Consider the following 27441-nt stretch of genomic DNA (forward strand, 5'->3'; position numbering starts at 1 on the left):
AGATTTAGTGCAGCTGCATTTTAACACTTGAGTGCAATTTTCAAGAAATATGCCATTATCTGAGGAGGCAATTACAATTCCCATGGTAAATCTATGCAGATAGAAGTCAGTGGCTGCTCTATACAGTCATTTGAAATGGGATCTACAGAGTCCTTGCACAGGAGGAACTCAGTATAAATAGTCTGACATTAGTACTGGAACTGCCTGACATCTTTCCTATTGAAGTGATGGTTGCCAATGCCAAAAAGAAAAGTAAGCAGATCATGATTTCTGCAAACAACAGACTTAGCAGACTATGCTAAGGGTTGTCTGAGGCACAACAATAAATAAAAGGTTTATCTCAGTTCAGCATCAGGAGCTACCCGAGTCCCTGAGATCTGTGATGATGTAGAACCTCCAGAGACAATGTCAGTGCCTTGAGTCATACAGAGGAGCAGGGTCAGCAAGGCTGGAGTGCCCTGAGCAGCTGCCTGGAGCCCTGCTCTCAGCACTAGCACAACTACACCAGATGCTTGCCAGGAGACGCTGCCCTGCCCACAGAAGGAGAACACGTAGCTAAGAGAGAATCTAGCCTCAGCACAGAGCTGCATTTCACTGCATGAAGGACACAGTGCAGACACCTAAAAAAAAAAACCAGAACACTCCACAGACTTTTACTATGCTTTGCCAAGTTTGTGCCCTGCTTCTGTACACTGCTAGGTGTTTTCTCAAATCCTTGTGAATCAGAAAACACAATGGCCCATGTGGCTAAAGGAAACATGTTACAGGGGACATTGGGAAATTAGACAAGGGGAAACAGCATTGCCTCAGGAGAAAAAGAAGGAAGTTTTGCCTGACTGCCACAGTAAGAGGATGGAAAAGTCTGCTTAAGGGAAATAGAGAAGAAAAAAAAAACCAAACCCTCAAGCACTGCATGGGTCCATTTTGCATCTCATCCTTGTCAACTCTTTCTTAGAAAAGCAAATGGTATGTGACAAACTGAGACAGGATACAGTCCTTGTAACCCAAGCTTTTGTACTATCACATAAATTGTAAGCCAGGCCATAACACACTACCCCACAAATATACAAGGCAGAGAGATGAGATGTGAGGACAGAACACATTCTATCCTCAGAAAAGGCACCCTGTGAGATTAAGAGACCAAGTAATGGGAGATTCCCCTCATTTCTTACTGAAGCAAAACTTACTTTAGAAATTACAATGCTAAATTAAATCCAACAATACAAAAAGATACTCTGAATACAGAAAACACCCCATACCCTGTGCTGCCATTCTCCAGAATGGAAGTCACAGAGGTCCAACAGCTGGACATGCCTAAGGAGCACAGATCCTTCCATGGCCAGACCTTGCTGTACTGTGGGGATCTGGAAAGTGAAGTGACCAGGGCTTGACAGTTAAGTGATGAGAAGGCCTGGATGAGGCTGCTTTCTTATTTCAGTAATGAAAGAGCCTTGTTAGCAGCATTCTTCTTAAGGTATCTAAGTTGACAACATGTGTATGCTTAAATAATCATAAGTTGTGATGCAGTCTTTTTTTTAACTTAAATTTTAGGTACCTGAAATATGTCTGTGTTTCAAAAACATCCTAAGCTGTGGATGTGAAAATTTTTTTAACATCAGCTTTAATGTAATATGAACATAAGTGAACAGATACAGAGTGAAAATGAAAAGGAAGATGTCATGACCAACAACATACAATCACAGGAATTAAGTGTTTTTACAAGAAAGTTTGCAACAGTTTGATAAAGTCCTACAGCTGTGTCAGTGTCCAAGGGACATTTCAAATAAAAGTTACAGAAAACAAAAAACCCTTCACAAAATCAAACAAACAATCAAAGTAAAAACCTCAACCTTCCCCAAGCATTAAAGTTTCTAAAGCAAAAGGGAATGCTTTGAAATTTCAATAGCTTGTTTTACACCTGAAACCTAGGCACTCAAAGCAAAGCTAGCAAAGATTTTGGTAAACAAAGCAACAAAGTAAATATATTAAAATTATGGGGAAAACCAACGTAACTGGCAAAACAGAAGGAAAATGTAACTCTGTTAAATATTTCAGCTTCAGCCCCAGTTACCAATTTATCCCAAGCTAAATGACCTCAGCATACTGAAATTTCCTGGTAGAGAAGCAAAACACTCACTGGTACTAAAAAAGCACATTTTGTTCAGATTTCAAACACAGAAATCCTGATGTAAATGGCTACAAATCAGCTATTTCTTGTTTACTTTGAGTATGTTTAATTCTGAAGTCAAACATTTCCCATTCCAACAAATTTAAACAACAACTACAAAACACATTTTATTTGTATAACCCAAGGCTGCTCATCACCCCACAACAGGGTAAAAAGAGTTTAAACAGTGAGTACAATGCTTCTTATTTTTAATTTAAGCCATGTCTCAAAGATTCATCAGTTCCTCAGACTGAATGTTTTTACAGAACTGGTTTGTGTTACATCTCATGGCAGAATCAAACTTGTCACAGTTACACTGCCTTTTAAGAGACACATTATGCCTCACCAAGGGAAAAATACCAGAAAAAGAATTATTTTATGACTGATGTGATATTGCTTTATACATTTACCATGTTGCTATAAAAAAATTGTGGTCCAAAACATACTTTCAGGAATGTATTAGGGAAAAAAAGTAAAGGCTATAATGTCAGGCATGTGAGAGAAGGCAGAAGGTTTTAAAGATAAAAGCTAGAGATGCTTTTGACACAGAGGATGGTTAGGGAAAAAGTTCCACTGGCAGAACTCAGAAGAGGGTATGAATGGAGCGAGATTAAGTAACTGTGAAAGGAGACTACATAGAACATTGAAGAGCAAAAAAGCAAAAGCTCCAATTCTGAAAATGAAGAAATAAATGATAGCATACAAGAACCATTTGGGAATTGAGACAGTGGCAGAGACAAAAACAATAAAACAGGACTTGAACTGTGCATGTTGAAGGCAAATTCTTCCAGGCATGGAAGTACTAATTATCAGGGGACACACTGAAGGAAGTTAGGCTAGAGATAAGCAGAATCCTGAAGAAGAACAAAAAAAGGAAGAGTATATTTTAGAAACACTAAACAAAGGAAAACACAGATGATGGCAACACACTGAACACACAGTAAAAAACAGAAAGATCAAATACAAATGCAAGAAATTTAGAGACTTATGGAAGTATTCATACAAATAGAGAAAGAAGCAGCTAGGTATCACTGCCATATAATTACATGCCATGAATAAGTTTGTAAAGTTACTGTTCCACTGCTGGATATGATTGAAAACTTAGCTTTCCTAACTGCTTAAGATTATCACAGGAAAGACATGTTGAATGGAGAAAGGCTGACCAGCCACTGAAAACAAGAAATAACCACAAATGGAAACCCATCACAGCACATCAAAAGACCTGGCAAAGAAAAGCCCACCAGGACTTCACCTTTCTCTGGGCAGAGCAAGATTTACTGCAGGACTTTGCAGGTGCAGTAATTGCGACACTGATTTTGAGCAGAATGTGGAGACTGTCAGTCACTGAATGCTCAAAGCACTTGATACAACCACTTGACACAACCACTGTTATGGGAGTTCCAATCAAAAGTGGCAAAGAGTTATTGAGGTTCAGTTGCAGGAATTTTAAAGCCTCTATCTCTGTCACACAGTTTCATGCAACAGCCCTTCACCCTGATATCCTGCAGATGACAGCATCCCTTACAGCACAGCTTAACAGAGCTTCCTTCTAGGAATGTGGAAGTAGACATTTTGAAGGTCAAAATGGTTTTCTGTTTCATGCACAAGAGCTGCAGGATTTTGATCAGAATTTTTAAGACTCCCTAAAGACTTCCAAGGAAATATAGCATAGCCAACCTCATTCACCTGAGACACAGTAATTCCTCAGCACAAACCAGGTTTTTAGCATGCTTATGCTTTTCTCCATGGCTGAAAAAATAACTGTTGAGGAAAAAAAAAATAACATGTGGTCCAGCTGCAAAATACATCCATGAACCTGAACTTGTTTGAGGGGAAACCTTGTTCTGCCACTTTCCCCTGCTGCTCATCCTGAGTCTAGTTTGTTTCTATATCTTACCATTATGTAAAGTACTAATTTTTTTTATATTAATACCACAAATATGTTACTCACCTCTGGTGTCTGGACAGCAGAACTCCACATAACAGGTCTCTGAAGAAAAATTACTTGCTTTGTGGCCAGATTTCCTTCACTAAAATATAAAGAAAATAGTTTCCATGTTTTAAAAGCAATAATTGTCACTAACATATTCAAAGTTAACTTTAAAGTGAGTATAAATCCATCAGTGAGAAGAGGACAGACTACAGAGTATTGTCCAGTTTATTAATTCCTCAATGGTTCTATAATGATATTTATTAAAAAACAGAAGCATAGAACTGGGTTAAGGTTATGCACATGAAAATACGGACAGATCAGTAATGACTGGAATTATTTAACATGTGTGCTCCTGAAAGTTTAAGTATCAGAGCTCCTACTTTAATCCAAGTCTGCACATTTATGTCTGAAGCAAAACTCCATAAGTCTTTTTTTTAATTTAATCTTCACTGTTATATATACAGTGACATATTATGATGTCGCAACAACCAAGCCTAATCTTATCAGATCCACAGCTTCAACAAATGTCTCAATACTTTGTGGTATGAAACTTGGGAATTAACATTCTTTATTGCTAAATAAAAGTTGTAAAATGTCATCTAACTGACACAGCAGGATAAGCTTGCTGCCTCACCACCTGTGGATAAAGGGCTTCAGCTCAGTTTTAGTAAGCTTTATATCAAGAATGAGATGAATGACACCAGGTGTTCTGAACAAGGGAGGTACTGGCATAGGCAGGACAAGAGAATAATTTAGTAAGAAAAATAAAGAAGGAAAAAATAAAGAGCAATTTCAGTCTTGAAACTTTTACAGATACTAATACTGTTGTGGTAGGCAAAGCAAATGTGTGGGTTTTTTCCAAAAGGGAATACCTGTAGAAAAATTAACATGACAAGTAAAGTTGCTCTCCAGAGCAGATATTACTGATATGATGTTTCATAAGCATTACTCCCCTTTAGTAGTGGTGATAAATACATCCTCCTTAAGTTTTAATGTATTTCCATCACCTTTCCACCAAAAATACATGTTGTCCCATTGACAGGATATATAATACAAACCCCAATTCCATATCACTGAAAGTAAAACTATTTCAAGATGAGAACTCTAGAATGATAAGATTTCAAAAATTCCTGTGTTCTTCAAAATATCAAATACTAAATTTTAATAAGCTCTTCTCCCCCCAGCTGCTTCTGGGCAATATTCAGTAAGACCTTTAAGCATATAAAGGCAAAACACTGAAATTGCTTGGCAAAAAGGTGAGTACAGACTTAAGAGTGCACTAAATATGCCACAAAATAGAAAAACCAAAGAGATGGGAGTTCATTTGAAGTATTTATGATTCTACCTATTCTATAAATCATAAAACTGTTACTATACATAACATTACAGAAAGAACTACTAAAACAACATAAGCTTTTACCTCAGAATGGATATGTCACAAGGTCAACAACCACATACACGAAGTTAAGGTAACTGATGCATATCTCACAACTGAAAATTATTTTGTATTTAAAACTGTTCCTATGAACTCAGAAGAGCTTGTTAACAGCCTGCCCTAGTAAAGCTTCTGGAAGTAGGCTCTGAGAAAGTTGCATGGACAACCACTCAGATCAACAGTCAGTGATGATGGATTTGTGACTGTGTTTGGCCCCTCACAATCTTCCTTTCAGTTCAGCTGAACTCAGGTCATGGCATATCTTTGCATGTCTTCCTTGGATGAGAACAGAGAATTAAAAACTGCAGCTTGTGGGAAAAACAAAAATGGAGAACAAATTCATTCATTTCCTTAAGCCTAACAAGGTTTCCTGTTCCAAGAGTACCTACCTCACTATTTGCATTCATTAAAAGTGTTTAGATTTTATGTCATTACTAGGAAATCTACAATCCTGCATTCCTTAAAACAAACCTTATTCCACTTGGCTAGGTATTTCTCTGTGCTTCAGTTATGTCTCTTTTGATCAATTGAAAAATGTCTCTTCCAAGCAACAAGGCTGAGCACAGTCCCTGGCAGGGGAAGAGCCTAAGGCTTATTTTGTAACAGTGTCTGCATTCCTTCAGAGAAAAGAAAAAAACCCAAACATTAAGCTACAGCTTGTACAAATTCTACTAGAACAGAAAAAGGACATGATGGTGAGTAGACAAGAAGTAAATTAACAGATTTCTAAGTCTGACCTTATTAAAATGCCGCACACGACAAAGCTGCTATGAGCTTAATTCACAAAGAACTGAATGACAGTGGGATTTCCACAGAATTTAAATGAGAAAAAAGTGCTTAGAACAAGGGAAGTCCCATAGTTTCCCTCACATTTCTACATTCCCTCTTTGCCTCATGAGTCAGGGCATTTTGAAAACACAGATTAAGTAGTGAGCTAGGATAAATTAATAACCATAAAGTCAGTGTTTTTGCACTGCATTGCCCACAGTCTGCCCTGCCCATTTTCAGGGACTAGAGTAATCAGTGAAGGGAAATAAAGGTAACTGCAGAATAAGGCTGCTGAAGCCTTTTTCCTGTCTCTTCTTTCAAGAGTGATGAAGAGCGACAGAGACTCTTTTCTTGAAACACCAGCAATTTGTTTGTCTGCTTATGCTGTATAGGCAAAAAACTGTGTCCTCTTACACGCCTATATTTAAGTCCTCCAAAACGACCAGGAGGCTACATGCTCAGTAGTACTGCCAATGGCTCTGGTTTTCACAGATCCATTTTTTGAAATGCATGAATATTTGATATACAAAGCACTTAAAAGAGATGTTAGACAAGATTTTCTGAAAATGAACAAAGGGAATAAGAGAAATTATTTTCATGTATTCAAGGGTTTTTTTAATTTGTTGGGGTTGTTGGGGTTTTTTTTGTTTTTTTTTTTTTTTTTTTCATTTCTCAAAATAAAACTTTGCACTCCTTTAGAACTGGATAGCATCTAGACTTTCAGTTTTGAGACAGACGCCAGCCTGGGATATTAAGTATCCTGGCTTAAAGGATCTACTATTCAATGAAAAATTTAAAAAGCTTTAAAAATAATTCTAATTTCAACCACAAACATGTATTTCATGGACTTCTACAAACCCATGGTAACACCATACTAAAAGCTGCATTTGCACTAATTTACAAGCAAAGTATTTTCTAGATATTCACAAATATATGAGACAAAAGAAAGCTTTGCCATAAACTAGGAGAAAAGGAAGACAGAATACAGGAAAGTACTACAGTGAGTAAAAATGGGGATAATAGATAAAATTTTCTTTAAATACTATGCACAAATTCTATTTTGAAGATAAACATGAAAACATAATTTTGTCAGATCATCCCAAATTGTAGCTTATTTTGGTTTTTTTTTCAGTTTTTCTGAAGCCTCTTAATATTCAAGCTGGGTTTTGAGCTCAGAGTTTCAAGTCTGGGAAAAAAAACAGCTGTTGAGCAGCATAAAGTGTCCTTCTTTATTAGGACTTTTGCATTCCTAGGACAACCCAACACCACCACAGTAATGGCATCTTTCATAGCAGACACACAGTAACCATGCAGGAATTTGTTCTCTTCTTTAAATATCAACATCAATGCCTAAAAATAGTAGTTATCAATCACTACTCAGCCTATGAGAACAGGAAGACAGTCATTTTCTGATTCTCATGAATTCTCAATCCCTAATTAGGAATTCTTGTTCACAAGCTTTTTTCCTCTATTAAAGCAATTTGAATTGCTGTATATGAGATATGCTACAGGCACACAAAACATGATTCATTCTAATTCTTCCAAGAGTAACTCACAAGCTACAATGGGATACCAAGCACTAGACAATTCATACAGACTCCTACTCAACCACTTAGGCCAGAAAACAAATGGTTTTTATTAGGCTGAGTTACTCTAGTGTGGACACAAAATGAATCCAGTTTCAGATTTGGCCAGGATACAACCCCTTTAAGCATGAGCACTGCTATTCATGCTCTTGTTGTTTCACATCTGGGATACAGCAATATTTGAGACCTAAATACCTTCCTGGTATATTCTCACTAATTCAAGGAAAAGTTTCAGCCTAATCAATCTCCTAATGCTTCCTATAGCACTGCATCCTATTATTTTTTTCTTACAGCACTTTGCCTCTTTTAGTTGGCCCTGCCTTGGCTCTGTGATCTCTGTGGTACAAACCAGCACCATCTGATGTGCTGCAAGCACAGGCTGACACTCCCAGAGTGTCACTCAGCTGCTGCTCAGGACATTCCTGACCCTGCTGTCCAAACCCTGTGGGGATGGGTTCAGTTACACTGCTTGTGGAACACAAAAGATTGGAAGTTAAATATTCTCTCATCCTATGACTCAGAACACACCATGACTACTAAAATCTCCCTCCCATTCTTCACTGGCATTCTTCAGAGATTATACCCAGATTCTGAAGACTTACTCTCAAGCTCTAAGATTTGGCCAAAATTTCAACTGTTATGAAAACCATGTCCAGTAGTTCATATAGCCTATAAGTCACCATGCTCAAAGCTAATAAACTCAGACAACAAAATTATTGAAGAAATTAAAGGATAAATATTTGTTTCATTTTCTGAAAACAGCTTCTTCTTCCAGAGGAAAACAAAACAGAAACCCTTAAAAATAAAAGCAACAGAGCATGCCATATTTTACCACAACATCTTTGTCTTTGCATTTACCCAGGTGGTTAAAATCAACTATTAGAAAAAACACTGCCAAAAAAACCCAACACCTATTTCCTGATCACAAAAGTCTCCTTCTGGGGTGAGTTGATTCAATTCTGTCAAATCAGCTGACCAGAACTCCACTTTCTTGCAGCAGTTTTTTTAGAAGCTTTCATTCACGTCTTTTTCATACTGTCTTGATTTAACACAGTGAGGTCTGCGATCCAAAGATTACTCAAGTCATCCACTCTTTCCACAGCTGTTAATGAGCCCTAAGCCCTGCCTCAGTACATTTGTTTGTTTTTGAAGCATGGCAATCTTAATCTAATGGGTGGAAAACTTTAAAAAAAACAAAAGATGAGAGAAGAGAGGCATTAAGAAAGCTTGGTCTAGTGTTTCATTTGCCATTTTTAGCTTGATACTGTGATGAAAGCCAGAGTACCTTTTTCTTTGGGGAAAGGGAGGGTGGGTGTATTAAAAAAAAAAAAAACAAAAAACAAAAAAAACCACAAAAACAAAAACAAAACAAAAAAAAAAAAAACAAAAAAAAACACAAAAAAAAAACAAAAAAACAAAAAAAAAACAAAAAAAACAACAACAACAACAAAAAAAAAAAAAAAAACAAAAACAAACAAACAAAAAAAAAAAAAAACAACAACAAAAAAAAAAAAACAAAAAAAAAAAAAAAAAAAAAACAAAAAAAAAAAAAAAACAAAAAACAAAAAACAAAACAAAACCAAAAAAAAACAAACCAAAAAAAGCCTGAAACCTGAAACCTTATCAGGAATCCAGACCTGCAATTTAGCTCTTCTTAGGTAGAAGACAGTCCCATCAATGCTCTACATAAACATAATTGCTAGAGACCTGAAATCCAGTAATCTGGTACTATATTTGAGGTGAACCATAATGTCCATATTAGAGAAGAGAAACAGCTCAATAACTTGCTGGATTAGCACATTCTCTGCCCTTTGCAACAAATATTCTATGACTGTCTTGTGACAACATGACTTTTTCTATAGTCTAAATCAGTCATCCACCATCATCCTCAACTAGTGAAATATTTCAACACTTGTTTCTAGTTTAACCATGAGTAAGTAACCCTATTGCTGTGGACTGGGTATGTAATAAAAAGTCTCCTAAATAAAATCTTTCATGTTTAGATTTACACAACGTATATTAAATTTAGAATTAGACTCACTGAAATCAGCAGTCCTACACATATGTGGCAAAGCACTCCATAAAAATGCTACTTACATCTCAAGCTTTACACACATTTAACATGATCAGCATTTTTCTTCCTTTTACATTTAAGTATGCAAGTAATTCTTTGGTAATTCTCAGACACACACACCAAAAATGCTGTAACCAATAGTCTGGGTACCTGTCATGTCGTACAATTGGTGTAGGCAGGACACAGGTCAGGAGCCATCCAAACTCAGCCAGCGTGTGCAGTAAAGGTCCATAATCTGTTTTAATTTCACACCCCTACATTAATAATTATAAAAAGTAGTAAAGAGACTCTGTACAGGTTTCATTTGCATTTCTACACAATCATAACACCTCCCCTCTCACTTTTAATGAGACAGTCCTTTGAAATGACATCAAGATGTTGTTTGATGGAGATTCATTATTCTAAACTGAAAACAACTTGAAAAGTTCAAGACTACAAAATCATGAAAAACAGAATTTATTAACATTAGCAATGAGCACTGACTCATCAAGACATAATTCAAAGTGCATCTCACTCACTAAACTTGTCACTTTGCTAAATTAGTGCCTAAAACTTTTAAAGCACCATAACTAGGTGTCTCAATTGAAATCTTTACAGTTTTTACTCTACATGTCAAAAATAAACATCTCACTTAGCTACATACTTAAGGTTTTGGTGGGTCCTTTGGTGCTTTTTTTTTTTAATATACAAGTTTTTAGTTTGATGTTGATTTTTTTCACATCAGTAAATGTATTTATCATTGGATATTTCAGAAGTAAGACCTTAATCCAACAACAACTGCTTTCAGACATCATTCATACCAATAATGCTGAAAGATTAGAATATTTCTGTAGAGTAATTTAAGTAATTTTATTGCTGTAACCTACAACAGCGGTAGATGTAAATTTATTAGGAAACCCAAGTCTTTCATATTTAGCAGTAAAATATTCATAAAAATACATATCTGAATATCATACTGCACTATCAATTTTCTCTTGTTTTTCTAGTTCTAGCTATTTTCTCCCCATTTTTTATAAAGTACTTCACACTATCAATGCCATCTGTACTTGCTAAAATTACACCTAAATTGGTCTCAAGCACACACAAAAAACCCCAAAGACATTTTCTTTTGTAGTTGTTTTTGTTAGTACGAACATTTACAAATGTCAGGCCAGAATTCCTCTGGCATATTTCTTTTATGCACATTTACCAATGCCCAATCACAGATCTGATTTCATTTTTATCATTTGAGGCTTTAGTAAACCCTGTGCAGGTGACTTCAGGAAACCATCCTGAATGTTTATGGAACACTGGTACCAGCATCCCATAGGAAAAAACAAAGAAAAATACAAGTAGGAAATAGCACTTCTAAATCATCACCTATTTACCTCAATGACTGTCCATTGTTCAACAACTATTGCATCATTTCCTTTCCTGTTAGAACCTGGAACCCCAGCACCTTCTTCTTCATAGATAAATAATCCTTCTAAAGATTTGGGCAAATAATCCCCTGTGAACATAAACATAAGCATTAAGTTTTAGGTTAATAGATTATTAAGATGTACACAAGATATTTCTCTCTCTAAAACTGAACAGTCCTCTAAAATAAAATTAAATGACTCAACAAACTCAAATTTGTGGTTATTTATGGAGTGTGCAATTCAACTTACTACTAAAATCCCTTTTTTTCTATACTAACTGAACTATCAACTACTTTCTCAAAAACATTAACCCCTTCTATACTCCAGTATGAATTCCAGTTTCCTATATTCAGCAAATCCTTTGCAAAGGATGGGCACAACCCTTTTTTTCTCAACTTTGATATTGTTCTGACAAGATGTGGCTTTTGGTGTGGTGGGAGAAAGCACAAAAATGAGTGAACTATGAAGTGTAAAGCTCAACTACAGCTACTTAAATACATAAATGGCCACAGGAAGAGCCTGAAACAAGTCATTGTAGGAGGATTCCTGATGGGAAGGAAGTTTCAGGGCACAACTCCCTGACTCACATGTCAAAGACCGATAGCATCCGTTTGGCCCAAACTAAAGCTGTGCATTAATTATTGGTTCATTTTCTGGTTTTGCTTCTCCTAACAGCCTTTGGGAAGCCTTTTGTGGAGATTTACCTTAACAGCTGACCAATAAACTAAATCAGTATAGCAAAATAATGCAATCCTCAGAATATCAGCATTAAATCCCCTCCAATACTGGATGAAGTATGTTATTACCTGGGTATTAAAGACAGGGAGTTACTCATGCAGAGAAGGGCAGACAGCTCTCTCTCTGGGAAATAGGAAGACTGTAAAACTGTTGTTGGACAACAGCTGCAAAGATTAATTTCAACAGCTGCCAAAACCACTCTTCAGTGAACCGTAACAGATCTCCAGAGAGTTCTTTTCCAGCTCTAAAAAAACTTTATATTGAAAACTACAAGTCTGAATTCTCACCTTTCCTTCACTGAAGGAAATCTGGTTCTTCCACTGACTTAAAAAATAGAAATAACAGTTTCAGAGTAAAAAAGATGCCTGCTACAAACTGTGGCATTAGACTGTTCATGTGCACAAAATATGCAGTTTGAGAAGGACTAGCTGCCAAATTTCATCAGAAGTAAATCTACGTTGATGAGGTTATGTGCCTCTGAGTCACTAAATTTACTGCAGAGCTACAGAAACACAGTGATTCAAACTCAAAACCGTGGAGAGCAATAAAAACTGAACACTTGTCATTAGTGTCAAGCTTTTCTTTCTGAAGAATCATAATTTAACTTGCAAAGATCTTATGTTTTGCAGGTTTTTTTTTAATTTAAGGCCTTCAATAATTGAAGTCTTGCAAAGGGGATGATGAGTCCATATTGTTTTAAATCAAAATTATCAGAAAAATGCATAAGGCATAGTAAATAGAACAATTACTCAAATTGACAGTAATTTCACCCTCCTCTTATAATTAATGCAAAAAAGCAGACAAAATGTCTTAGGAAAACCACTTCAGTACATTATTAATTATCTTTTTCACTGTTAATCATCTTGAGCATTGCAAAAAACTGTTTAAGCTCCCCGAAACCTTTTCAACAAACATTTGACAGGACTTTACTGCAACCCTGTATTTTGCTTGCTTACACTCCAAGAATTGATTCTAGTGGAAAATCAAGAACTTCCAACTTTGTGGAAGTGAAACAGGTACAAACGCAACCAGAATATCCCCTTAGTGAAGTATAAAGTGTAGGATTGCTATCAAACAACACTTGTGAAAATAGTTAATTGTTTTGGAGTTTATTAATGCCAGTTTGTCTTGGTCTGTAACCCCTAACACTAGGCTACTGCCATTTCCTTCACTTTCTTTTTCAAGTAATTGTACAACAGCAGCTACCTATTATTTTTTGCACACTTTTAACTTCTGGCTTTCAGACAAATCCAGTTCAAATAGAAATGAATCTCTCAATTACATATTTTACCAGCAAAAGAGTTTGAGAGTTCTAAACACTTTTCATCCCATTGTCTTTTCCTTGAAAAAGCACAAAACAAACCAGAAGAACAAGCACAAAAGGTTTATTTTGTAATAAAGCTACTCTAGTTTGCTCCTTTGGACACTGTCAATTTGATAAAACAAAGCAAAAATTTCAATTACTTAGTCTATTATATATTTGTGGAATCTGACCTAAAAAGGAGTAATTTATTTTCTGGACACGTTTAAATAAATACCCTCCCATCAAGAAGCAAAATACAGTAATAATTTTTTTTCAAGTTACGTAGTTCTATATAAACAAGCAAAGACTTCATGATAACCTGGGGCAATACTCACCTTTAGAAGTTTCCCAGTGTACAAAAGAATCAACTAAAGCCAATCCTTGTTTATAATAAAATGTAGTTAATTCTAGCCAGTCTGCTTCCAGTGTACTAACAACTGGCCCCTTTCTTGTTACTTTCATAGACAAAACACCTTCGTGGTAGGTCCAGCAGGTAGAATCATCATCAAAAACATTGAAGACTGTATAGAGCTTATCTAAGGAGAGAGAAAGGAAAAATGAACCTCAAAGCCATTGCTCCAAAATTAGTAATATTACTAATCTCCTTCCTTAACATAATTTTCTAATTCTAAGCAACTGCTCTAATAATTGTTTCTTAATGTGGCTCCACTTAAGGCCTAAACACACTCAGGTCAAGGTGTGAGGGAAGGTTCACTTTGAGATATGAGGAAAATGTGAACTTATTAGAGCTGGGCTGTCACTGAATTCTTCAGGTAGCTGGGGTTTGAAAAAAGAAAACATACAAGGACTAAGAAAAACCCAGCAGAAATAGCCTTCATTTCTGCCACTTGTTTTGTACAAATACAAATATTTGTATTGCAAATATTTGTAGTCACTCACCACTGGCTACAAATATTTGTAATTACAAAAACAAAAGACAATTTTCTAAGCCTGCAAATATAAAGAATGTCTTGTACTGACTTTTACCCATTCTTTTCTGAAGTTAAGTAGCAGTGTAATTAGTTGCTTACAGAAACAGAGAAGTTTCCTATAGTAACTGATATCAGTGGAAGTTAAGGATACAAAACCAACATATCCTCAAACTGTTTTTCTGTCTATGTATTAATACAGCACTGTAACAAAGCCAGTCACAAGCAAGCACTCATCAAAAACTAACGTATCTATAGCATTTTGGGAAATCACTGGTGCAAGTTATGAAATCCTAATTATGTGAGTTCTACAAATACACTTGTGTATCACTGGTGTAGAGAAGTAAGATAAAGCAGTTGCACAGAAATCTTCTCAGATTGCCTAATCCTGCTGGGCAGCCTAAATCAATGCAAACCAACCTCTAAACATCAAAGTTTTACACTATCAAAACAAAGGTATTTGCTTATATGACCACAGTTAAGAAGTCAGACTCTCCGTGTTCCAGAAACAGAGACAGTTCCATGATTTGTACTCTAAGTAATCTCCGGTATCTGGAAGAATCCCTCTCTGCTTTGAGAAGTGTTACTACACCCACTGCAGGTGACATCAGGTGCCCAGAAAAAGGCAAATTCAGAACAAAAAGTTGAAATTTCAGTAAGAGATGACTCTTTTTATACAGTTTTATCACTTTCACGGGTGCTTACATCAGAATAGATATGTTTTAGATATGTCCTGAAAAACCTTAATTCCTTTCCCTGTATATTGAAATGAGATTCCTTATTCTTCTGAAAACATTGTTTCACAATACAACGATTCCATTCCTTGTATCTACCAGAAATTCACCTCTACAAGCAATATGTTATAGTCAAAATCCAATAGAATAGTTCAAAAAGCAACATAACAGTAAATATTTGTACTTAAAATCCACAAATCTATAACTTGGACACACTTTTGACTCTTTTGGGCAGAGGTAAATGGAAGTGGCACACTGGCATAGCAGTATATACCTACACACATGTAAGACTGCCCTGAAAATTTACATCAGTATTTTTCAAAATGATGGTTACATAAAACATAAACCAACAAAGGTGGTTAAGTTTCCATAAGTTTCATCTTATGAACTCAGTGATTTTCTATCTGCCTAGTGCAGAGAAGCCTGTCATATCCTTGCCAAAGCTTTTTGAAGTTTCCTGAGAACACTGCATATAGGGGATGCACTGGCAGCTGATCTACCTGGTCACACCAGCCTGCACAAACAATGCTCCTGAACAGAACCAAGGGTTTTCCACTTCTTCCTTAGAGGGCTTCTATTCTGCTATACATAGCAAATCCACTATTTCAAGCTGTAAGAAAAGAGTTAAGCTTTAACAGATTATGCTATAAAAGCTCACTTATAGAAAAACTGCTTTTACTCAAGTGTTAAAAATAAGAGGGACATTGATTATCTTTGTGCTTAGAGTTGTTATTCCCACAGCCTACAAACCAGAGAGGCTGCTTTAACAGAAAGTGCAAAGGTTGCTTTAAAGAGCATTTTTAAAACATGTCTGGCTCATCACAGAATGCATCCTGACATGAAAGTTTCGTGCTGCCTGCTTTCCAAACAACACTGTCCTGCATTAGCTCTCTTAGATTACTTCCTTTCTACCTTCTCCTCTTAGCAGTCAGGAGGCCTTAAGAGTTTCAGTACCGGAAATCAATGTTTCAGGCCATTTTTTACACAGACTACACCAACCACCTCATTCTTCTACAACTAAGTTGTCTATCACAGCACCAGCATATTTTCAATTATTCTTTTCCTTCCTATACTTCTAATGCTTACTTTCCTCTAAGAAATTCATTTTGTAACAATTATTGTCTTTGATTTCATGGTCAATGCATTAATTTCAGTGATCTCTTTCAGGACACTTCTTGAAGGCACATTAGCCAGAAAGAATCCATTATGAACGGATTTATTTGCTGTACATTATGTGAGTTGCCTGGAAGCACGTAAAGTTATGGCTCTAGCTGCAAGGGGCTCTCTTTGCTGTCCGCTTTGAAACAGTCACAACTGGAATCACAACATATACTTGGAAATCATTATGTGTTTATACTCTAATGTTAAGTAAAACTACATGTGCATTGCAGAGAATATTTTATAACAATTGCAGTCTTCTAATAGGAAGGGTTTTTACTGACATGTTTGTTATACACATATTGACCAAAAAACCTTTGCACCACATTTCAAGCCACCATGGGTGATTTTGGGGGGTTTGTTTGTGGTTTTCTTTTTTTCTTTAAATTGCAAACTAGAATCCTCACAGTACATCTATAATATTCTATATGAAAACTGAAATATCATTTTTAATATATTATCATAGCTCAAATATATAAAGCAGAAGGTAAGTATTCCTTCTGCTTCTTTTACTGGCAACTCTTAGAAATATAAATGTATTTACATATGCATGTGCAGAGGCATCTTCCAAAACTGGTATTTGATACAACACAATATATTGTTCTGCTATTTTTTCCAACACCTCAACAACTCAATAAAACACCTTACTTTTGCAACAAACAAGCAGCATTTATTACCATCTCCTTTTCGTGGTTTAGAAGGGCTGACTTCTTTTCCAAACTGGAAATCTGAATCCTCTAACAGTCTGCTTTCTCCATGCATTTCCTCCTCTATCCCACTCTCAGATGAGTGGCCACTCAATGTCCCTTCATTCCAGTTTTTATAGTTTTCATCAAAGTTTTCTCTTCTGTGTTCCCTATTTCTTCTGCCCAGCGTTGATTCCAGCTCTGCACCTCCATCTGCACTTGTTCCATTACAGGCTTTAGGTTGAGGAAAATGTTGTGTTACAAATCCCACAAACTTCTTTCCTCTTTTAGCAGCTTCATTAACCTGCAACACAACATAAACTTAGCTGCAAAGTCATTTAGAATTACACAGATCTTTCTCTTCTTTAAAACTTGTACATACATAAGCCACTTTACTAAACTGCTGAGGACATAAAGGCATAACACTGTATTAACAGAAGGGTGACTTGTCTTTGATGCTGCCCCTGCTTCAAAGTAAATGGAAGTTTTCCAGCATATCTTTGGAGTCAGGCCAAGAAAGGTGACCAATACTGGTACTGACTTCAGAGTACACAAAACCCTTCATTAAGAACAAATCCAAAGTATTTTATTTACTGTGTTGTACTGATAAGCAGTATAGTAGAGCAATAAATTGTATTTCCTTAATATGTGATGCCAGTCATACTCAAAATACTGACCTCCAATACTATAGTAAGTATCTCTGTCATGAGCCATGAGTCATTACCCCCTGGTTCCCTTGGAGGCTACTCAGCTTTGTTATTACTGAGGATAGTAGAGGAGCAGAGAAAGGAGGAAGCTACAAGTAAATGAAAACCCTCGTATTTCAGCCAGTGGTGGCTTCTCTACACTGAAGTCTCAAGACACAACTCTAACATCTGTACCACCTGTGGGATGTGTCTGCTCTTGGAGGTGCTTTTCTCCCTGGGTTAAAAAGTGCTGCCACTTACAAAGGTGAACCTCCTGACATCTTGTACTACAAGCTCCCCTGTAAAGTCAAGTCTCACAGGGGAAGTACTGGATTAAGTGAGGGCAGAGGTGGAAGGATCTTTATCCAGTTTACTCACATGAACTATTAATCCCCAGAGTGAGTAAAAATCAAATGACTGAGGATACTACAACCCCTTTTTAGTATCATGATAGTGACACTTCAGTCTACCCACTGCCATTATTTATACAGCAATGATACAATATGCCAGCCACTGTGGTTATACATACAGAGCTGCTGCTTCAAGGACAATCAAAATAGTTTTAAATTCAAGAAGCAACAGAAAAAACAGACAACATGATAATCTTTTTGCTGAAACACCACAAAGTCTTATTGTTTCAGATCTTAAAAAAACATACTAAGATTTGACTGGATTAATGATTCAGTCTTTTAAAAAGTGAGAGCATTTTGAGATCAAATTATTCTCACACACTGCTTCTGTAACAGATATGCTTCCAAGACTCCATCACTGCTCATTTCAATTATGTTTTTCCTTCTAATCTCTGTCTGGTACACTACACCATCAACCTGGAACAGGTGTATATATATTATAAATGCATAATGTAATCACATTTTAAATTTGAAACACCTGACAAAGTCAAAACAAGCCATTTAGAAAATACAAACACCTCTTGAAACTTCAAAGATCATTAAAGATTTCCAATACGCTTTTTCTTCTACTACAATCCCTGGCAACTAATGTAAAAGATACCAGTAACTCTTGTAATAACAATAGCTTCCTGTTTGAGCAAGTCTTCAATTTTGCAGAGGAAGTTAAATACAAAAAGAACCAGAACTATAACTTGCATTCCAGTAGAAGTTTACTGTAACTATACAATGTTTTCAAAAGCTGTGCCAAGTAAATATTTGTTATAGTTCCTATACACACTGCATTTTTTGTTAAAGAATGAAAAGAACATTTCTTCTTGAGTACTTAACTCAGAAAAACATAAAACTTCATATATCATATGAGTACTTTATAAAAAGAGTGACCCAGCTTGAGCCTGATTCTGCTTTCAGTGAAGACTTCCAAAGCTTTAGGGGGATATTTAGTCCTACATAACAAAAAGTAATTATTTTCTCATTTTGAGAAAAGCTTCTATAGCTTCTTTAAAATAAACACAAAACTAAAACCACAACTGCTAAGTGTAAGTTACATGTATGATAGAAATAAAAATCTGAAGAGAAGTTGGAATAAACCTCCATTACCTTTTCTAGCAGTTCTTTCACGACTTCATTTGTCAGTGTTTCATATGTTAAAGGACATTCCTCAATCACCAGCCTGGGGTGCCTTTGTCCTCTGGGTGCTGTGTGCTTCTGGCTAGAGCACAGAAAGAAAGCAGTCTTTGTCAGGAGTTTGCTGCTAACTTGAGCAAATGCTTGCATATAGAATTCTTTTCTTTTGGAATAGTTATGAATGAAACCCTGACAATGCTCCTTCATACTTTTTAGAACTCAGTGGGTTTTGATGTTTTGTTCTTACACAAAGTGGCAGGTACTATGTGTTTCAGTGCCAGAATAAGAATATTAATATTTAACAGGAATTTCATCTCCAGACCATGCAGAGAGATATTTTGGAAATTGAGCTTTACTGACAAACAGCTCTGCCTTTGTAATGAATAAATGCAAAAATCTCAAAATGCAAAACACGCAAATTTAAACGAAAAATTTAGGAAGCACAAAGCAGGTTCAGTTTTGTAGAAAACACACCACGAATAGAAATGGTCCTTTTACACCGTTAACATCCTGCTGCTTAGTTTTTGTAACTAAAGCAGATCTGCAGCTGTTAAATGAAACAGTATAGGCAAATACTAGGAACACAATGCAGAAACAGTTACTGAAGGTTAAATAACGTTTAAATCTCTCATATCTAAGCTGACAAACTCTAACTTCCGTTAAAAGTTATAGAATAGTACTCATGCTTCATCTAAAGCCAGCTGTGCTATTAGTCAGACAATATTTAGTGTATGCCAATAATATAATGGAATTTTATTTGATGCTTCCTTTGTATAATGATTTCATTTAGAAAACAACATTCATGAGACACATTCCAATATAAAAGCTTACTTTCCACATAGTAGTTGGAGAAGGCGCATTTGCCTACAGCAAAGCCAGCCTTGGTACATAGGGCATCTGGGAAGGAAACTGGAACCTAGACCAGTTTCACATGTAGGCTACAGAGTCTCATCCTTCACCCATTCAAGGTCCCAAAGGTTCAAACAACAACTTCCAAAGAGATGCCACATCTACAGGGATAAGGAAAATTGTGGGAGCTGGCAGTGTCAGTTCTTGGAAGCCTCAGCTCCAGGGCAAGCATTTTGCTTTCTTACTCAACCTTTTGCCCACAGGAACAGCATTCACCTTGTTTGCTGACGAGTTTATAAAGTTGCATGATCAGCAAATACTTTGGTCAATGCTGTTTATCAAAAGGTTTGAGAACTTCTCTCAAATGAATGTTTTACGAGAGCATCACTGGAGTGGCAGTGAGGCAGCTTCCACTTCACCCAGACCACAAATAAAGGCAAGAACCTTTGTGCATCACACAAGCACTCAGGAGAGAAGGGAAAGCTTGACAGCTTTTAATGCTGTAAGAAATCCACTTTTCTAGTTATTCAAAATAAGAACAAGAGGTTATCTTCTTGGCATTCAAATACTGAATAGTAACATTGCTTTGTATGTGTTCCTTGGTGATTACATTGCAGTAAAAACAGGAGTAATAAACAAGACCATGGATGTGGAACATAAACAATCTCTTGCCTCTCCCTCCATGTCAAAACGAAGCTTTTGTATGACCTCTGATCCAGAATGGTGATTTCCTTCTTAATAAGGAAAACCCCCAAACTATCCACGACAAATTAATTCACAAACTATGTCATTTTTCCCTGAGAAAGGACAAAGATTTTGAAAACCAAGAAAAAGCAGGCATGAAATAGTTTAAAGCAGCTTATTACTCCCCTAGTATTTTGGTTAATCTTTTATTTGCTGCAAGTACTAAGACAGATGATATTACACTTTGGATTTTTGTTAGGATATTTACTAAGGCAAAGAAAACATCAGCTTATTGTGTGCTTAGCATTAATTAAAAACTAACTGGCTAATCTGAAGTGCTCACTTCAAGTTGGTAAGTTATGAATGTTGAGCAGTTCACTTACAAATGGCTTCAGTATAGGATCAGTATATTCAAGTTATTTCACTGTTACCTTGGCTTTAGCCGTGAGAGTACCACTCGATACATGTGACTTGCAGGGAAATTCCTCCTCCGTCCAATTGGCAGCATGATGGGATGAACAGCTCCCACAACATAGCCTTTGCTGTAATATTCCTCCACCCGAGATGCTATATCCAACACAGAACTGATCTTGATAACTTCTGGATTTGAGGAAGCTAAAAAGCATTGAAAGCAGAAGAGAAGCACGTGATACTGTGTATGTCTATAAACATTCTGGGTGAGTTCCCTTTATGTAAACCACACAAACCCTATCCTCAGGCATTTATTAAAAAAACTACAGCTCTATTTACACAAGAAAAAGCAGATTCATGGATGATTCAACACTATTCAACTACTTCAAGTACCTATTTTTACAACTTAATATGATCTATTTTTAACATACTTGGCAACATTTTCTGTTTGATCAAGGTCTGCCAAGCTGATCTAAAAGCTGTGTTAACATCTACACACATAATAGAGCTGAACAAAGCGACTACTTTGCCTAGCCAAAGCCTTAAACATACTGATGCAGTATCCCCCAAGTCTAGTTTTGAGGTAAATTCCCACATAACAGATTTAAGGCTACAACAATTGATTTGTTTCCGTTTTCCTTAAAAAAGGAAACTTTTTTTCCCTTAGAAATTATCTGAGTATCAGTTGACATTTCGACAGTCCCAGTTCCTTTTTTCAACAGACTCACATATCACCTAAGCAAGGCTGTGCTGTCACTGATTTCTAAGGAGGGTCCCTCTCATTGTGTGTAGGCATTTTGCATCAATAGGCAGCATTATTGGGAATTATTGGACATTGTTAGGAAAAACTACAGAGATAAAGGAAAAACTTCTCGGAGAACCCTTTTTGAAAGGTCCACAGCTTTTGCAGAGAGAAAAGAAAGATTCCACACTAGTAACAGATGACATTCTGCTACAGTCAGTCTGATGGGTCAGTAATTCCTGTTTGTCTCAAGTACAGCTGGAACTCTAGATGCTCTCAGAAAGCAGGAAATCAATACTCATACACAAACAGAGTAATTACGCCAGCACAGATTTGCCAAAGCTTTCATCCTCTGCACTTAGGGGCTCTGATAACAAAACAGCCTGGCTAGAAATCTGCTGGTCTATTGGTGACTCTTATTCCAAGCAGACTATTTCTCTGGATTCTGATGGGTCCCTCTTTGCAGGACTTTCTATGCATTAAGACCAGTGCCCATCTACAATAAAGGATGTCTCAAACTATGCGACCTTGCAACACTTTTTCCAAGATTCAAACAACTTTACTGTGCTGGCCTGAACATTCCCTTTCAAACCATACCACTGAAAATAATTAAATACACTAACTCTCCTTTGATTCTCTAATTTAAAAAAAAAAAGTATAAAATAAAATAAATGCAACTGTCGAGTTAATTTCTTGTTCCCACCTTTTCTTGTCTATCTGCATTATAGTGCAGGCTGGCCATAGCAGGGAATTTAAGTACCTAAGACACAGCAAGTCACTAAGTTAGTTTAAAACAGTAGGAGAGACAACCATAAACCAGAGATATGACTTCTTAGTTTGCAGGAATATTTTATTCTAATAAACTGAATGAGAACCTGCTGATTCACGAGTAATAGTCTGTAAAGCCTCTCTATGCTGTTTTCCCACTACAAAATGAGGATAATATTGACATACATACACTTGTGGAAGGCTTTAAAAAAAAGACTACAAAAAACCCACAAACTGTCAGACACTAGTATTTTACAACATTCAAATGATTTTTAATACCAGTTTCTACTAATGGGACAAAGGAATGGTGGCTTACTTTGCTTGTCACTAACAAAAATTATCCCCAGCATACATACTGATGGTTTATTGCTGATAACCAGCAAATTCAATCTATTAAACTAAGCTGTAAGATATTCTCAGTCATAAGGACAGGGCTGTTGCACTTTTTCTTTAAGCAGTGTATCATAGTTCCCCTTTTGCAAAGGGACGATATTTTGTCATTAGCAATACCCCCATCCCATGATTGCACTCACTGTAAATCCAGGAGACATATGTATTAAGAAACAACTGCTCCATAGCCCACAGGCCAAGAAAGGCAGGAATGATGCAATAGGATCATCACTTCCCTGATTTTATAAATGTCTTAATCCCTTTTTCATCAGAAAACTTTCCTTCCTGATGTGCTATCAACAGGTAGCCAGAATACTGCAGCAATAACAACTGCAGCTAACTTTCTAGCTGCATAGTAAGCCTCAGATGCAGAATACTGAAGATGGTGACAAAACAGCTATGTCATACATATTCATGCTGGTATTCAGAGTGACAAGGACTTGACAGCATGTCATCTTAGTAGGCTGCATCAATGTTTCTTTTTTTCCCTAATAAGAGGGTAGTGGAAAAAGCATAAGCATTCTGCTTAAAAGAATTATATAAACTATCCCTACTTTCTGTATAAGCTTCAAAAAATAGCAGCTGTTTGCTTGATCGGGATATGCCCCACGACTGAGACCTTGGAATTTACAGTCACTGACTGACATTTAAAATTACACTTCAGAGTCCACTGCTCCCTTTTCTTTGTACTATTCTGTTATACCAAAATAAAAGATTGGCTGTAATTTTCTTGTTTGGGATTCCCCTGATGGACATGATCCTCCATAGAACTCAAAGTTAGTTTTTACAGTACGGATGGGAGCATTTTGGGGACCAGGAAGGGAGAAGCCAAGGTTCAGTGCACAGCTAATAACTAGTTAAGATGCACAGGGACTCCAGCCAGCAAACTCAGACTACAGCATGGTTGACCTAATCTGCATCATGGCCTGGGAGAAGATCAGGGACTGCTGAAAGTTTCCCCAGCAGGCTCATTTCAACTTCACATTGCATATATCTGATAAAGCACAGAATAATACTAAATTACTGAATAATAATACTGAATTAAAATAACACATTTATGTTTGCTATGCTTTTATCTTGATGCAGGACATGGTTTACTGTAAGATATTAAAATATTATTAAGTGCAGATTTTCTATTTTACTTGGTGAAAGATCCAGTGGCAAAAAATCACTCAGGCACACAGAAATCTCCTATGCAGGGCAAGACTTTGCTCTGGAAGTAGGCAAAGCAGGATGAGTACCATAAATATACAACTTGACAGCAGAGCAAAAACTTTGGTCTGAAGTGATAAAGGGCTCTCACTTAGTTTAATTTAGCCAAAGGATATTCAAACAGCAACAAGTGAGCAAGCTGACTGAAGTAGAAGAAATAAAGAAAAAAGCTCAATATATTCTCCACAGTACTTGAGCCAATCCCCTCATTTCAGAAACACTCTGAATTGAAAAATGCCTTCAAGACAGTATATACAGACATGTTTACCTTCTGTATTCATCTTAGCTCTAAAGAATAGGGACTTAAAAATATATATTTTAAGGTTATATACACACATAGCTAGAATCATTCAACAGAAAGATACTCGTGTTTACAAATCCCCTTACTTCCAGTGAGAAACCTAATGAAGAGTGAGGCAACTATCTGAAACTGGTCTCAGTTATTTAACATTCATAATTCCACTGAAGCAAAGCAATTCTGATTAGCACACAAAACAACAGAAAACTAATCTTTACTGCTGTACTGCTAGGTTATTAAAACAGAGACATGCCTTGAATTTCACTTGTTTGATGGGCTTTTACTTCAAAAGTCACAATGGCCTTTACAACAAATAATTTATACAACACAATTAGAAATTGTAACTTGAAAATACAGCAAAACTATCTGGAACAGAGGCTATTTAAGAACACTGAACGCTCTTCAGTTTGCAAACAATTTAACCTTTCTATATCAGTACATTAGTAGGTAATCCATGTATGCTTTAGGCAGCTTAGCTTTATTTGTAACATCTTACCACTATTTACTCAACAGTTTTGTTTCTTCAAAAGGAAAAAGCCATGAGAAACTTTGAGTGTAAATAAACAGAACAGAGTTAGATTTCCAGTACTATAACCTAGCAGAAAACATCTTCTATTAGTATTTTGCAGTTTTCTACTGAAAAGACTCCTGTATTTTAAATGAAAGTATTACAACAGTTAAAACTATTCAGAAGCCAAGTTTTGTTTACGAAAAAGTTCCTATAATTGCAGTTAGACCTGCACTTACACTGTTTCCCTTTATCCAATCCTTCTAGTAACAGCATTTACTTCAAATCCTTGTTATTAAGCATTTCCAGTAGATTGGGTTGTTGCAAAATACAAGTTACTATAGAGTGACTGTAAAACTGAGCTGTCTGTTCTCTGAGGGCAGCCATCTGGGCTTGTTTATGTTTTCAACTTTGTGGAACAGGGAGTTGCTCTGTTAGAGATGGGACACCCTCGGGAAGGAAGTACCCCACAGAGCACTGTCTGCCTCTAGCTATGCATACAGATTTTGTTTCATTTCAGTCACAATTTCAAAAGACTATTCAACAACTACAAGTAAAGCATTTGAAAAAAAAAAAAGACTACACTCAGACTTTTACAGAAACATCTACCAAGAGACTGCGGTGGGCGTAAGAGGGGAAGTTACTCCTGACACACAACTAAGGAACACACTTACTTCTGCATAAAGTAACAAGGACAATGACAGCCTGTTTTCGGAAGTGGAGTGCATTTAAAAAATGGTTATTCAATTAAGGCTCAGGCACAGTGTATTTTCTGAACCGTCACATTGAATTCAGACAACCGCTATTCAAACTGAGTATGGATGGCAGTATCTGACTCACAGGAAACTAGGAAAAATCTTTTAACAGTTTTTAGCCAGCTTTCTTAATGAGGACAGCTGTATAATTTGAAGGGTTTAGCTGTTAAAAATACTTCAGCAGCTTCCATTGTAATTTTATACAAGTAAGAACCTTCGTCATGATTTGTGTTTCAAAATAAAAGTCTTATATTTTGGCTAGCTTTGATAAAAGTGCCCAAGATTTACTGTAAGTCAAACAAGACAAAACTAAGTTAAATCCTGTTCCTTCTTATTTCAAAATAGTAAAGATACAGAATAAAAAAAATACCTTCTAAAGTAAAATCCAGCAAGACATATTCATAAGCAGAATCCGTCTTTGTTTCAACTTGTGGTCTCTTCAGTGTAGAAAAGATTTTTCCAGGGCTGCTATCATCTGGGTCTTCCAGCTTTCTCAGTCCGCACCCCATGGCAAGATCTGCAAATGATTAAGTCGCAGGAAAAGGTGGGGGGAGCAGCAAGATCTGTCGCTCTTACTACAGGAAAAAAAAGGAACCAAGTAATTCCCCTTGATTTTTTTTTCTATTAGCTGTAAATCCAAACAGAGAAAAAGTCCAGTTCCCAGACCAAAGAGCAAAGGTACTTTCCATTCATTTTTAATACAGAAGCAGTAAGCGCGTGATGATTTCAAGCTACAACTTGGTTAAGAGTAGGCTTGATTTCGCAGCAACATTAGAGCTGCTCCAAACTAGCAGAGATTTTCCATGCCACGTCAATTTACAGCCAGCCCCTATCAGTGCTCTCTTGCAGAGGACACCAATAGTGCTTTGTTTGTCCTTCTAGACTGACCGGGTGAGGGGGGGCGAGGGGGGAAGAAGAACTAAAAAAGAAAGTTAGAGAGAAACTTGTCTGTCATTACTTACCTCCAGAAGTTCCCAACTGCAGTAGAAAGTCAGACAGGAAAAAAGCAAGTTAGTCAGAATGAAAGAATGAGAAAAGAGCCTCAACATGGTTGGAGACGAAAATCACTTCCAGAAAGGAAGTCAGCTTCAAGAGGAAATTGCTTCTGGCATCTCAAAGGGTAGAAAGGCAAATGAAAAGCTGTTTAGTCCTTATTTTAGATTTCAGAGTTGGCTTCTATTTCCTTTCTACAGGGACTTTCTTCCAGAGGAAAAAAAAACCACCATGAACACAGTGTAATAGTGTAAAAATCCGTAGTAATTTCTTGTCCAGAAAAATCAATATGAATGTTCAACATGAAAATTAATTTATGTAACTGGCTTTGAAAAACACTAAAAAAAATTACACTGAAACATTCCTCATTTCAAATGGGAAAGACTTTTTCAACACTGCATATGAGAAAAGTTACAAAACTTTGTTTTCCATTACTCCTGGGTATTGAACAAACACAATCCTTTTCTCCTCTGTTAAACTCACCTTAGTACAGCCACAGACTTACAACACTGTAAAAAGTTTCCTATGTAAACTTTTCTTTAGGTTCTAAAAATTCAGTATAGTGTTAAGGGCTCTCATTACTCATCCATTAAGTACTGCAGGTCAGTTGCACCTGCATTATACCTGATGCAGACCACAATAATGCATGGGGCGGGGGGGAAGGAACACTGAGTTATTTTCTATGCTGCTGCCAGGATG

At 36.5% G+C, this 27441-nt stretch overlaps 1 protein-coding gene across 2 annotated transcripts in view; it reads right to left on the minus strand.

Annotated features, from left to right (window-relative positions):
• Positions 1-26935, minus strand: part of RFTN2 (raftlin family member 2) — a 31004-nt gene extending 4069 nt beyond the window's left edge. Inside the window, exons 1-9 of one of the 2 annotated variants that reach the window (XM_056495954.1) lie at positions 26712-26935; positions 26120-26266; positions 21097-21280; positions 19106-19217; positions 16903-17215; positions 13740-13940; positions 11331-11452; positions 10114-10217; positions 4119-4197 (exon numbers count right to left, since the gene is read on the minus strand). In XM_056495954.1, the coding sequence (XP_056351929.1) occupies positions 4119-4197; positions 10114-10217; positions 11331-11452; positions 13740-13940; positions 16903-17215; positions 19106-19217; positions 21097-21280; positions 26120-26258 (1254 nt within the window). In that variant the 5' untranslated portion in view covers positions 26259-26266; positions 26712-26935. Of the gene's footprint in view, positions 1-4118; positions 4198-10113; positions 10218-11330; positions 11453-13739; positions 13941-16902; positions 17216-19105; positions 19218-21096; positions 21281-26119; positions 26325-26711 lie in introns of both variants that reach the window. The other variant, XM_056495953.1, reaches the window with a different exon arrangement.
• Positions 26936-27441: the final 506 nt, after the last annotated feature.

Source organism: Oenanthe melanoleuca, chromosome 7 (assembly GCF_029582105.1).
Source record: "Oenanthe melanoleuca isolate GR-GAL-2019-014 chromosome 7, OMel1.0, whole genome shotgun sequence".
In the NCBI taxonomy this organism is placed as follows: Eukaryota; Metazoa; Chordata; class Aves; order Passeriformes; family Muscicapidae; genus Oenanthe; species Oenanthe melanoleuca.